This window comes from Mustela putorius, unplaced genomic scaffold, assembly GCF_011764305.1.
Source record: "Mustela putorius furo isolate JIRA1106 unplaced genomic scaffold, ASM1176430v1.1 tig00000228_pilon_pilon_pilon, whole genome shotgun sequence".
In the NCBI taxonomy this organism is placed as follows: Eukaryota; Metazoa; Chordata; class Mammalia; order Carnivora; family Mustelidae; genus Mustela; species Mustela putorius.
The window spans coordinates 26,832,697-26,844,425 of NW_025421322.1; the positions used below are offsets into that span (position 1 = coordinate 26,832,697).

At 38.4% G+C, this 11,729-nt stretch overlaps 1 protein-coding gene across 1 annotated transcript; it reads left to right on the forward strand.

Annotated features, from left to right (window-relative positions):
* The first annotated feature begins 4,871 nt into the window (after positions 1 to 4,871).
* Positions 4,872 to 6,441, forward strand: LOC123391468 (IST1 homolog). Its single transcript, XM_045078121.1, is given in 1 exon segment — positions 4,872 to 6,441. A coding segment is annotated over 1 exon segment (996 nt). The 5' UTR covers positions 4,872 to 4,924; the 3' UTR covers positions 5,921 to 6,441.
* The last annotated feature ends 5,288 nt before the right edge of the window (positions 6,442 to 11,729 follow it).

The following is an 11,729-nucleotide window of genomic DNA, read 5'->3' on the forward strand; positions in this document are numbered from 1 at the left end:
AATTTTTGCATCTGTGCTCATCAAGAATATTGGTCTGTAATTCTCCTTCTTGATGGGGTCTTTGTCTGGCTTTGAGATCAAAATAATGCTGGCTTCATAAAACGAGTCTGGAAGTTTTCATTCCATTTCTATTTTTTGGAACAGTTTTAGGAGACTAGGTATTAATTCTTCTTTAAATGTTTGGTAAAATCCCCCTGGGAAGCCGTCTGGCCCTGGGCTCTTGTTTGTTGGGAGATTTTTGATGACTGCTTCAATCTCTTTATTGGTTCTGGGTCTGTTCTGGTTTTCTATTTCTTCCTGGATCAGTTTTGTAGTTTATATGACTGTAGGAATGCATCCATTTCTTCCAGATTGCCAAATTTGCTGCTTATAATATGTTTTTGTAATTGTTTGTATTTCTTTGGTGTTGGTTGTGATGGTTCCTCTTTCATTCATGATTTTATTAATGTGGGTCCTTTCTCTTTTCTTTTTGATAAGTCTGACCAGGGGTTTATCAATCTTATTAATGCTTTCAAAGAACTAGCTCCTAGTTTCATTGATTTGTTCTACTGTTCTTTTGGTTTCTATTTCAATGATTTCTGTTTTGATTGTTATTATTTCTCTTCTCCTGCTGGGTTTAGGCTTTCTTTGCTGTTCTTTCTCCAGCTCCTTTAGGTGAAGGGTTAGGTTGTGTACTTGAGACCTTTCTTGTTTCTTGTGAAAGGCTTGTATTGCTATATAAACTTTCCTCTCAGGACAGCCTTTGCTGTGTCCCAAACATTTGGAACAGTTGTGTTTTCATTTTCATTTGTTTCCATGAAATTTTAAAATTCTCTTTAATTTCCTGGTTGACCTATTCATTCCTTAGTAGGTGTACTTTAGTCTCCATATATTTGAATTCTTTCTGACTTTCCTCTTGTGATGAGTTCTAGTTTCAAAGTATTGTGGTCTGAAAATATGCAGGGAATCCCAATCTTTTGGGATCCCAATCTTTTGGTACCTGTTGAGATGTGATTTGTGACCCAGGATGTGATCTATTCTAGAGAATGTTCCATGTGCACTAGAGAAGAATGTGTATTCTGTTGCTTTGGGATGGAATGTTCTGAATATATCTGTGATGTCCATCTGATCCAGTGTGTCATTTAAAGTTTTTATTTCCTTGTTGATCTTTTGCTTAGATAATCTGTCCATTTCAGTGAGGGGGCGGGTGTTAACGTCCCCTACTATTATTGTATTATTGTTAATGTGTTTCTTTTGATTTTGTTATTGGTTTATAGAATTGGCTGCTCCCATGTTACGGGCATAGATATTTAAAATTATTAGATCTTCTTGTTGGACAGACCCTTTAAGTATGATATAGTGTCCTTCTTCATCTCTTATTATGGTCTTTGGATTAAAATCTAATTTATCTGATATGAGGATTGCCACCCCAGCTTCCTTTTGATGTGATGTCCAGTAGCATGGTAAATTGTTTTCCATCCACTCACTTTCAATCTGGAGGTGTCTTTGGGTCTTAAATGAGTTTCTTGTAGACAACATATCAATGGGTCTTGCTTTTTTTAATCCATTTTGATATCCTGTGTCTTTTGATTGGGACATTTAGCCATTTACATTCAGGTTAACTATTGAAAGATAGGAATTTATTGCCTGTAGTGTGTTGCCTGTAAGGCTAAAGTTGCTGTATATTATCTCTGTTCCTTTTTGTTTGTCTCTCTGTTACTTTTAGGCTCTCTCTTTGCTTAGAGGACCCCTTTCTATATTTCCTGTAGGGCTGACTTGGTGTTTGCAAACATTACGTTTGTTTGTCCTGGAAGCTTTTTATCTCTCCTGTTTTCAATGACAGCCTAGCTAGATATAGTATTCTTGCATATTTTTCTCGTTTAGTGCTCTGAATATATCATGCCAGTCTATTCTGGTCTGCCAGGTCCCTGCAGAGAGGTGTGTTGCCGATATAATATTTCTATGAATGTATCTTTTTCCAAGCTGGTTATAGATTTTCTCTTTGTCACTGAGACTTTTAAGTTTTACTATTAGATGATGGGGTATGGAGCTAGTTTTATTGATTTTGTGGGGGTTTCTCTGTGCCTTCTGGATTTTGATGCTTGTTCCTTTCTCCAAATTAGGGAAATTCTCTGCTATAATTTGCTTCGATATACCTTCTGTCCCCTCTCTCTTTCTTCTTCTTCTGGGATCCCAATTATTCTATTATTGTTTCATCTTATGGTATCACTTATCTCTCAAATTCTCCCTTGTGGTCCAGTAGTTGTTTGTCTCTCTTTTGCTCAGCTTCTTCCTTCTCCATCATTTGGTATTCTATACCACTAATTCTCTCTTCTGTGTCATTTATCCTAGTAGAAAGAGCCTCCATTTTTTATTGCACCTCATTATTAGCTTTTTTGATTTCCACTTGGTTAAGTTTTAATTCCTTTATTTCTCCAGAAAGGGATTTCATTCCTCCAGAAATCGATTCTCTAATATCTTCCATGCTTTTTTAAGCCCAGCTAGCACCTTGATAATCTTCATTCTGACCTCTAGTTCTGACATATTGATTATGTCCCTAGCCATCAGTACTGCCTCTTGTTCTTTTTTTTAAGGTGAATTTTTCTGCCTTGTCATTTTATCTATATAAAAATAGATGAATGAGAGAACAAAGTACTAAAAGGGTAGCAATGACTCCAGAAAAATATACACTGACCAAATCAGAAGAGACCTGAAACCAGGGGGAGTAGAAGAGGGAAGAAATATATATATAGATATCTGGTAAATAGAACAGAGCCACACATTTGATTTTGGGTGTATTATGGTCTGTTAGAAGAAACTACCTCCCAAAATTTTAAAGACAGAAAAACTTGTATATATACAAAAATAAGGGTAAATGCAATGAAGGGATGGAATATGACTGTAAAGATGAAAATTGAAAAAGATTCTAAAAAAGGAATTGATAAGATAAGAAGTTGGTTGAAAAAAGAAAAGAAAAAAAAAGAAGAAATAATGTGATCAAGCTGGTGACTAGAACAGAGCCATTTGCTAGAGTTAGGGTATATTTTGATCTATTAGAAGAAATTGTATCCTGGGGCACCTGGGTGGCTCAGCGAGTTAAGCCTCTCCCTTTGGTTCAGGTCATGATCTCAGGGTCTTGAGATCAAGCCCCACATTGGGCTCTCTGCTCGGCAGGGAGTCTGCTTCCCTCTCCTTCTCTGCCTACTTGTGATCTTTCTCTTTCTGTCAAATAAATACATAAAATCTTAAAAAAAAGAAGAAGTTCTATTCCAAAATTTTAAAGAAAAAGAAAACCTATATGTATACAAAAAATAAAGTTAAATACAGTGATAAAATATGATTATAACAATGAAAATTTTAAAATATTTTTAAAAAGGTACTGACAAGATAAAATAGTTAAAAATGTTAAAATAATAAAGAGGAAAAAATAGGATAAGATTAAAAAAATGACATTGAAAAAACTTAACTTTGAAAGACTAAAAGATCATGGAAAAAACCTTGAATTCTATATATTGCTTTTCCCTAGCTCTGGAGTTGCGCAGTTCTCATTGGTCAGTGAAGTTGATCTTGGCTGGATGTTCTTGCTGATCCTCTGGGGGAGGGGCCTGTTGCCATAATTTTCAAGTTTCTTTGCTTGAGGTGGATTTGCACCGCCCTTGCCAGGCCTAGTAATCTGTGCATTTTCAGTCTCAGGAGCTTTTATTCCCTGAATGCTTTCTGTAGAGCTTTGGAGGACAGGAATGATGATGGAGGCCTCCTAATCTCTGGCCCAGAGGAGCTGAGTGATCAGGGCCCCACTCCTTAGTGTAGCCTCAGAGCAAAGCAATCAATCCCTCCCATCTCCCTGGTCTTCGGCTGCACTTGGAGCTCTCCAGGCCTATGACCAAGTGTCTCTATCTCTGATGCCCAGCCCCGTTCGGAGTCACCAAACCCAGCAGATTCTTGTCATGTTCCCACACTGCTCTTCCTGTAGGAAAAAGGAGGGGGATCTCCCTGGATCTGCTGCTTGTGGGGTCTCTGTTGGAAGAATACTGGCCCAAATGTAGCGGATCACAGTTTACGGGGTAACCCAGAACCGAGAGCCTTCTTCTTGGCTCCATCTCTGCAGCTGGTTTCCCTGCTCCACTACCTGGGAGCTCTGCCACACTCAGACACCCCCAGTCTTTTTGTGACCCCACGGGTCCTGAGACCACAATGTCCCTGTGAGGGCTCCATCCCTTGGTTAGCCTCTGGAGTGACGTCCCTCAGTGGAGAAACCTTCTGAATGTTGATTTTGTGCCCCACTGCTCTGTCACTTCCCAGGACCCAGTCCCTCCCCCCGTGATCTATCTTCCCATTTGTTGCCTAAGAGTCATTTCTCCACATGTCCTACCTTCCAGAAAGTGGTTGCTTTTCTGTTCCTACAATTGCTGCTCTTCTCTTCTATCACCTTTTGAGTTTGCAGGTGTTCAGAATGACTTGATAACTATCTCGGTGAACTCATGGGACCTGATGATATTAGGTCACCTTTTACTCTGCTATCTTGCTCCTCCCTCGTGCTTGGATTGCATCTTGAGAGTGAATTGATAGTTACAGTGAATCACTGAATTGTACCTTTGAAAATAATGATAATACACTATATGTCTTTGATGCATCTATCAGAAATAACATTTTTTCTCAATATTTGCAATGTCTGATTGCTGGGCTTTCTACACTGTAGAGATTCAACGTTTTCCTTGTAATTAATAAATAATTTGTGGTAGATACTTTGAAACTATGTAGATACACTCTTCCTTATCAAACTCTTTCCCACTAGTGTTAACATCCATTACTAGTTAAATTTTTAAAAAAATATTTTATTTATCACCGAGGCTGAGCGAGCCGCCATTTTGGATGCCGAGCTTTACGTGCCAGGTTCCTCTCAGCCGTTTTCACATCTGGATTCAGGCAGGAGGAACAGCACAGCATGCTGGGCTCTGGATTTAAAGCTGAGCGTTTACGAGTCAATTTGAGATTAGTCATAAACCGTCTTAAACTGTTGGAGAAAAAAAAAACGGAACTGGCCCAGAAAGCGAGGAAAGAGATTGCTGACTATCTGGCTGCTGGGAAAGATGAACGAGCTCGGATTCGAGTGGAGCACATTATCCGAGAAGACTACCTTGTGGAGGCCATGGAGATTCTGGAGCTGTATTGTGATCTGCTGCTGGCTCGGTTTGGCCTCATCCAATCTATGAAGGAACTAGACTCTGGTCTGGCCGAATCCGTGTCTACGCTGATATAGGCTGCTCCTCGGCTCCAGTCAGAAGTGGCTGAGTTGAAAATAGTTGCTGATCAGCTCTGTGCCAAGTATAGCAAGGAATATGGCAAGCTATGTAGGACCAATCAGATTGGAACTGTGAATGACAGGCTGATGCACAAACTGAGTGTGGAAGCCCCACCTAAAATCCTGGTGGAGAGATACCTGATTGAAATTGCCAATAACTACAATGTGCCCTATGAGCCTGACTCTGTGGTCATGGCAGAAGCTCCTCCTGGGGTAGAGACAGATCTTATTGATGTTGGATTCACAGATGATGTGAAGAAAGGGGGCCCTGGAAGAGGAGGAAGGGGTGGTTTCACAGCACCAATTGGTGGACCTGATGGAACAGTACCAGTGCCTATGCCCATGCCCTCTCCAAGTACTCCTTTCTCCTACCCACTGCCAAAGGGACCAGTTGATGACATAAACGCTGATAAGAATGTCTCTTCTGCACAGATTGTTGGTCCTGGGCCCAAGCCAGAAGCCTCTGCAAAGCCCCCTTCCCGACCCATGGATACCTACGACAACTTTGTACTACCGGAGTTGCCATCTGTACCAGACACACTACCAACTGCGTCTGCTGGTGCCAACACCTCAGCATCTGAGGACATTGACTTTGATGATCTGTCCTGGAGATTTGAAGAGTTGAAAAAGAAAACCTAGGTCTCTTAAACCAGGCAACCTGCAGGCTTTGAGATTTGAGGCTGAGCTGTTTCTCCTTGTAACAATCTCCATGAAATTCTTATTCATCTCTTAACCATCACTGAGTACATTCTTCCTCTGGGCTCTCTTCCTGCTCTAAATTCTGCTGCTTTCCAGTTCTCTCCTGCTCCTAAGAGACTAATGATTAGAGACTATGGGGCCAGAGCATCGGACTCTGGGCCGCTGGTTTTGTCCAGCTCCCATGAGTGTGAGCCCAGCTTCTCCCGTCACCTTCTCCCATCACAGAGAAGACTCTGGCTTCTGTGTCCCTCCACAGGGGAGTGAGAAGGTGAAAGCATTATGAGGAGAGCTGCCAAAGATGGCTGGACACAGAGAAGAATATTTTATGAAGTCTCTCAGCTTGGTGCTGAAGTTCTAGACTTAGAAACAAACCCCTCTGTACAGAGGGATTTGTGGTGAGCAAGAATCAAAGCAAAGGTATGCTATGAATGGGAGAGACTGACTCTGGACGCCACTGTAATAGCTCCCAGAAGCTGGGTCCTCTCATTGGCATATACACTACTCCTTGCTGCCAGGCACTGTCCTACCTGGATCCAGTTGCAAAGTTAATTTGGAAAGTGGAGAGCTCTTAGTTCTACTGGATTCTCAGGGAGCCCTCCGTGGCCTTTTGCTTTGAGTGCTGTGTTCCCCTTTTACCAGAGGGCAGCACTGCATAAATTCCTGTTTTTCCCCATAACATGTTCTGTTGGATTGCATTTACTGGCAAACGAAGGACAAGTCACATACCGGGCAGAGTCACCATTCAAGGCTAAGGTGGGCTTCCAGTTGCCTTAATGAAGTACTCAAATCTCTTGGGTAGTGAGCTGGAATGCCTACAGGAGAAGAGGGGTTCCTGTTTTCATTTGAAAACTTTATGATTAAGAAAACCTTTAAAAACTGATTTCAGAAAAGTTTTTGGTGCCCATAAAAAATGTGGCTGTGGTTGTTGACTGTTTTCCTAGGTGGATGAGACTCTTTACTATTGTAACTTAACATGTTCCTTTACCCACTAGCTGCAGCCATCCTTCCCGAGAGGGATGGCTCTGGGATCAGAAGACAAGATGCTGGCTTCTGTGTAGTGTAAATGTACACACCTGTTTCAACCAACTTTAATGTTTTTGATTGGTTTGTATGTCATAGCTCAGTAGCTGATAATAAAGTTAAAAATTCAAAAAAATTTTTATTTATATGTTTATTTTATTTTAATCTTTGGTAGACAATTTTTAGAGCAGTTTTAGATTACAGCAAAATTGAGTGGGAATTACAAAGATTTTCATATACATTCCTTGCCCCCACACATGCCAGACTCCCCTATTATCAACATGCCCCTCCAGAGTGGTACATTAGTTATAAGTGATAAGCCTAAGGTAACACATTATAAACAACTAAAGTCCATAGTTTACATTAGCAATCACTCTTAATATTGTACATTCTGTGGGTTTTGACAAATGTGTAATGACACATATACATTATTATAGAATAGTTTCATTGTCCTAAAAATCCCCTTTACTCCATCTATTTACCTCCCCTCTGAGCCCTGGCAGCTACTGATCTTTTATATGTCTCCATAGTCTCACCTATTCCAGAATGTCATATAGTTGGATCACACAGTTTGTAGCCTTTTCAGATTGGCTTCTTTCACTTAGTAGTATGGCTTTTAGTTTCCTCCATGTCTTTTTGTGGCTTGACAGATCTTTACTTTTTAGCACTGAATAACAATGCATTGTCTGGATGTACTACAGTTTATTTTTCCATGATGATTTATTTTTAATTTTTATTTTCGGCTTGAAACATCAGAATAACAGAACACACAAAAGTAGTACCAAGAAGTCTGATAAACTTAGTCTCATAAGTCCCATTAAAAAAAAAAAATGTCATCATGTTACATAGCAAAGTACAATGACCAAAAGCAGGAGATTATCAGATACAGTATTAAAAGTAATACAGACCTTGTGCAAATCTCAACAATATTCTCACTAATAACCTTTACCTAGTCCAACGTTGAATTTAGGATCACACAAAGCATTTAGTTGTGGCATTGTCTGAGTTTTTCTTTTTCTTTTAGGACCTTACACTTTTGAAGAGTATTGTCCAATTCTTTTTGTAGATATGATTTGTCTGATATTTCTTTATGAGTAAATTCATCTTATGCATTTTTTTTTTGTCAAAAATTGTGCACAGGTGGTAATATGACTTTCTCATTGCATTGAACCATGAGTCAAATGTTGTCAATTTGTTTCCATAATCTTAACTTTGATCACTTTGTTAAGGTGGTGATTGTCAGGTTTCTCCACTATTTGGTAAATATTTTCTTTTTATAATTAATGAGTATCTTGCTGGGAAGTAATATAAGACTATATTGCTATCTTATTTCCTGCCATCTTTTTACATACTTACTTTTCATATTTTTAGATGATCCTGGTTGAAAATAATTGTTACTGTGGTCCTTGCTACATGCTGATTTTCTACTTCCTTTATTTCTTCTACATTTATTAGTTGGATTGCTACTGTAAGGAAAATGTTTTCCTCCCCTGTTTTATTTATGTATGCCATTATTTATGTCACTATGTACTTATGGATTTTTACTTTGTTCTAGGGACTATAATCTATTCTATCATTATGTATTTAATCCCCCAAATGTCCCAGATTTGTCCATTTGGATTCCCATCAATTTGGCTTCTTGGCATTTTAAATTGTCACTGTCATTTTTTTGAGCACTTTCTTCCTTTTCCTCCCCACAAATTATTCCAGCCAGCCCCATCTTGTACTTTCCCTGCTCTGGACCCTTGAATCATTTCTCTAAGGCTTGGAGAATGACATTTGGAAGTCAAAAGTCTCTCACTAGTTTAGGGCATCATTGCTCTAATATTCTCAGTGGACAGACTTATATCTATGTCTTCATCTACCTGTGTGCATATATTTAAAAATCATGAGTTTGTAGTGATTCGTCCAATTCAATTCAACACCACGGGGTTCATGCTAGTCTCTTCCTTTTCCCTATTCATAATTTCTTTTTCCAGCAGTGAACCTGGCTTTCATTATCTATGATATATTAACTTATTTGCTTAATCCTAGAATATACATAAGTCGTTTCAAAATTACCAATGATATCCTTGTGAAAAATGGACCTACTAACTACAGTACAGTATTTGTTTATGGTTCTTTTTGTATTTATTCATATATTACACAGTCAATACTTTTTAATCATATTTAACTCATGTTTTATAAAAACAAACTTACTAGCTAAAGCATATTTCTGTATAGGTATTTTTGGTTTTAGCCTTAAAAATCCATAGTCAATATTTATTTTTCTTGAAATTGTATTAAATCTAAATTCAAGCCTCTGCCTGTTTTGGCTGCTGGTGAATTCAATCACAGTCATTACTGGAGCTTTCCTTAACTCCAGGGTTACCTAGAGGACCTAGGGGTCTTAAGAAGAAAGAAAACCACTGGGAAGGCTGCCCCAGTCTTTGGGCCACATTCTAATGCCCACTAATGTCCACTTTCCAAGCCACATTGTCCCTTGAATTACACAACATTGTTTCCATGGACACAAGATACATTTTTCTGAGGCTGGGGATCCTAGTACCCATGTTGTTGCTTCTCCAGTTGTACCATTCGCCTCCAGAGGTTGTCCCATCTGTAAAATTCTCAGAATTTCTTGTCATTCCCAGTCTTGAAGATCTCTTTATCTTATCTTACTGTTTTGCCTAAGAGTAAAAAGTATGGCTGCTTCTTCTTCTGAGTACAGATCCTGAGGAGTGTGGTTAATTGTTCCATAAATGGATATGCAGTCCCCTCTTTTCAGCCTCAGTTCACAGGACTAACTTTGGTCCTATGTCTAGGACTTCTGTAATGTTATTTCAGAATATTGTTCCCAGATTTCAGGGCAGCCATTTCCATACACATTCCAGGCTGTAGCTCCTTCAGTTTCATGAAAGCCAGCACTATGCCATCTGCTTTCCATCTTTCAGAAGATGGAAACCTCTTACCCTGGGATGAATATGTTCCCATTTTCTTGTCCTGTGATAAATTCATTCTTAATTTTTTGGTTGTTGTTCTTATGGATTATGTTGTTTTATTCCTTTATGGTCATTCTGTTGAAAGCTGTCAAGCCAGTGGCTTCGGTCTATCATCTTGAGCCAGAATCTCAGCATATATATCCATATATATATTTTTAGGACCTTTTACTTGAAATCCTTTTGAGTTGTTTATGAGCCAAACAAAAAAAATGGCTACTTTACATTGTATTTGGATATTTATAAACCAAAGTATCACTATCAGCTGTGATTGATAACTTTATTTGCTGAAGAACTATTGTTGTTTCTTATAATAAAGTCTACCATCAAAGTGGATAAAGAAAAACAAAACAAAACAAAGAAATATGGCTTACACTTAATTTTCTCCAAACTTAGAGCTTGTTGTATGAAGTGTATGGCTTCACAAGGTGTATACATCGTGGGCAAAAATACTCATCTGGCTGTATATATTCTGATGTGTTTGCTGCAAAATTATTTCTGATTATTTGGTAGTCTCCTCATTACAGATATCTCTAACAGAGGAATTTATCCCTATTTTTAGTATGAAATCCAAGCCTTATATCTAGGCATGGTATATAAAGATAACCCTCTGATTTATTATTTCCTAAGAATAGGACTTTTGCATTCTATTGGCTAGAAATGGAGAGTTTATACAACTATAAGAAGTAAAGGTGGGAGTCTGAGTGCTTAGCTACTTTATAAATAGACTCTTAACTGATCTTCCTTTTTTGGACTCACTTTCGAAGGTACTTGCTATAACTAATCCCTAAATCCTCCGAAGGTTCTAAGGAAGGAAAAGGTAACTTCTTGGTTTTACTCTGCTATTGGTTTTAGGGATTTAGCTTTTTCAAGTCTGCTATAAATATTATCACTCATCTTTCTTTCTAGCTTCCAAATATTGTTGCTATTATCCCATGTTATCTTTCCTTGCATGTCCATGATTTGTTTTGTTTGGTTGCTTTTCATCCATTTACAGTTTTAAGTAGGTTTCTTAGAGGGGGCAGAGGTAAAACATGTTTAAGAGATCTTCAAAAGAGACATATCAGAGGCCTGAAGAAGGATATAACTAGAAATAAGGGTCAGTCCCATAACAAAAGGCAAAACAGGGCTATCCATTAAGTCAACTTAATTTATTAAATGCAAATATATGTATTATTAAAAGTATTTTGAAATGATATAAACACACAGCAGTTCATTAAGAGATATTATCATTTTTTATTTGATTGGATTTTTGCCAATAAAGTATAGCTTCCATGGACCTTATTTTTTTAGGTCATTATTTGTAGCTGGCCAATGGAGAGCCTATGTTTTGCTATTATTCTCCGTGTCCTTGCCTAAGCCCCAAATGTCTAGTCTGTTGCCTTTTTTTTCCCCAGATAGATGTTTCTTTAGCACATTCCATGGCTCCCTTCCCAAAGGATTCCTTCCAAAGTTAAGAAACCGCTTATAAAATATTAACATGTGTCATGGACGGATCTAGAGGATATAATGCTGAGGGAAATAAATCAGCCAGAGAAAGAAAAATGGGATTTCCTCATTATGGGATTTAAAAAACAAACAAACGGACAAAGGAAAAAAGAGACAAACTAACAGACAAAACCCCCAGACTCTTAATTACAGACAACAAAATGGTATTTACCAGAGGGAAAGTAGGTGGGGGTATAGGCAAAATAGTGAAGGGAATTAGCAGTACCCTTACTAAGATGAATACTTAGTAATGAATATATAGA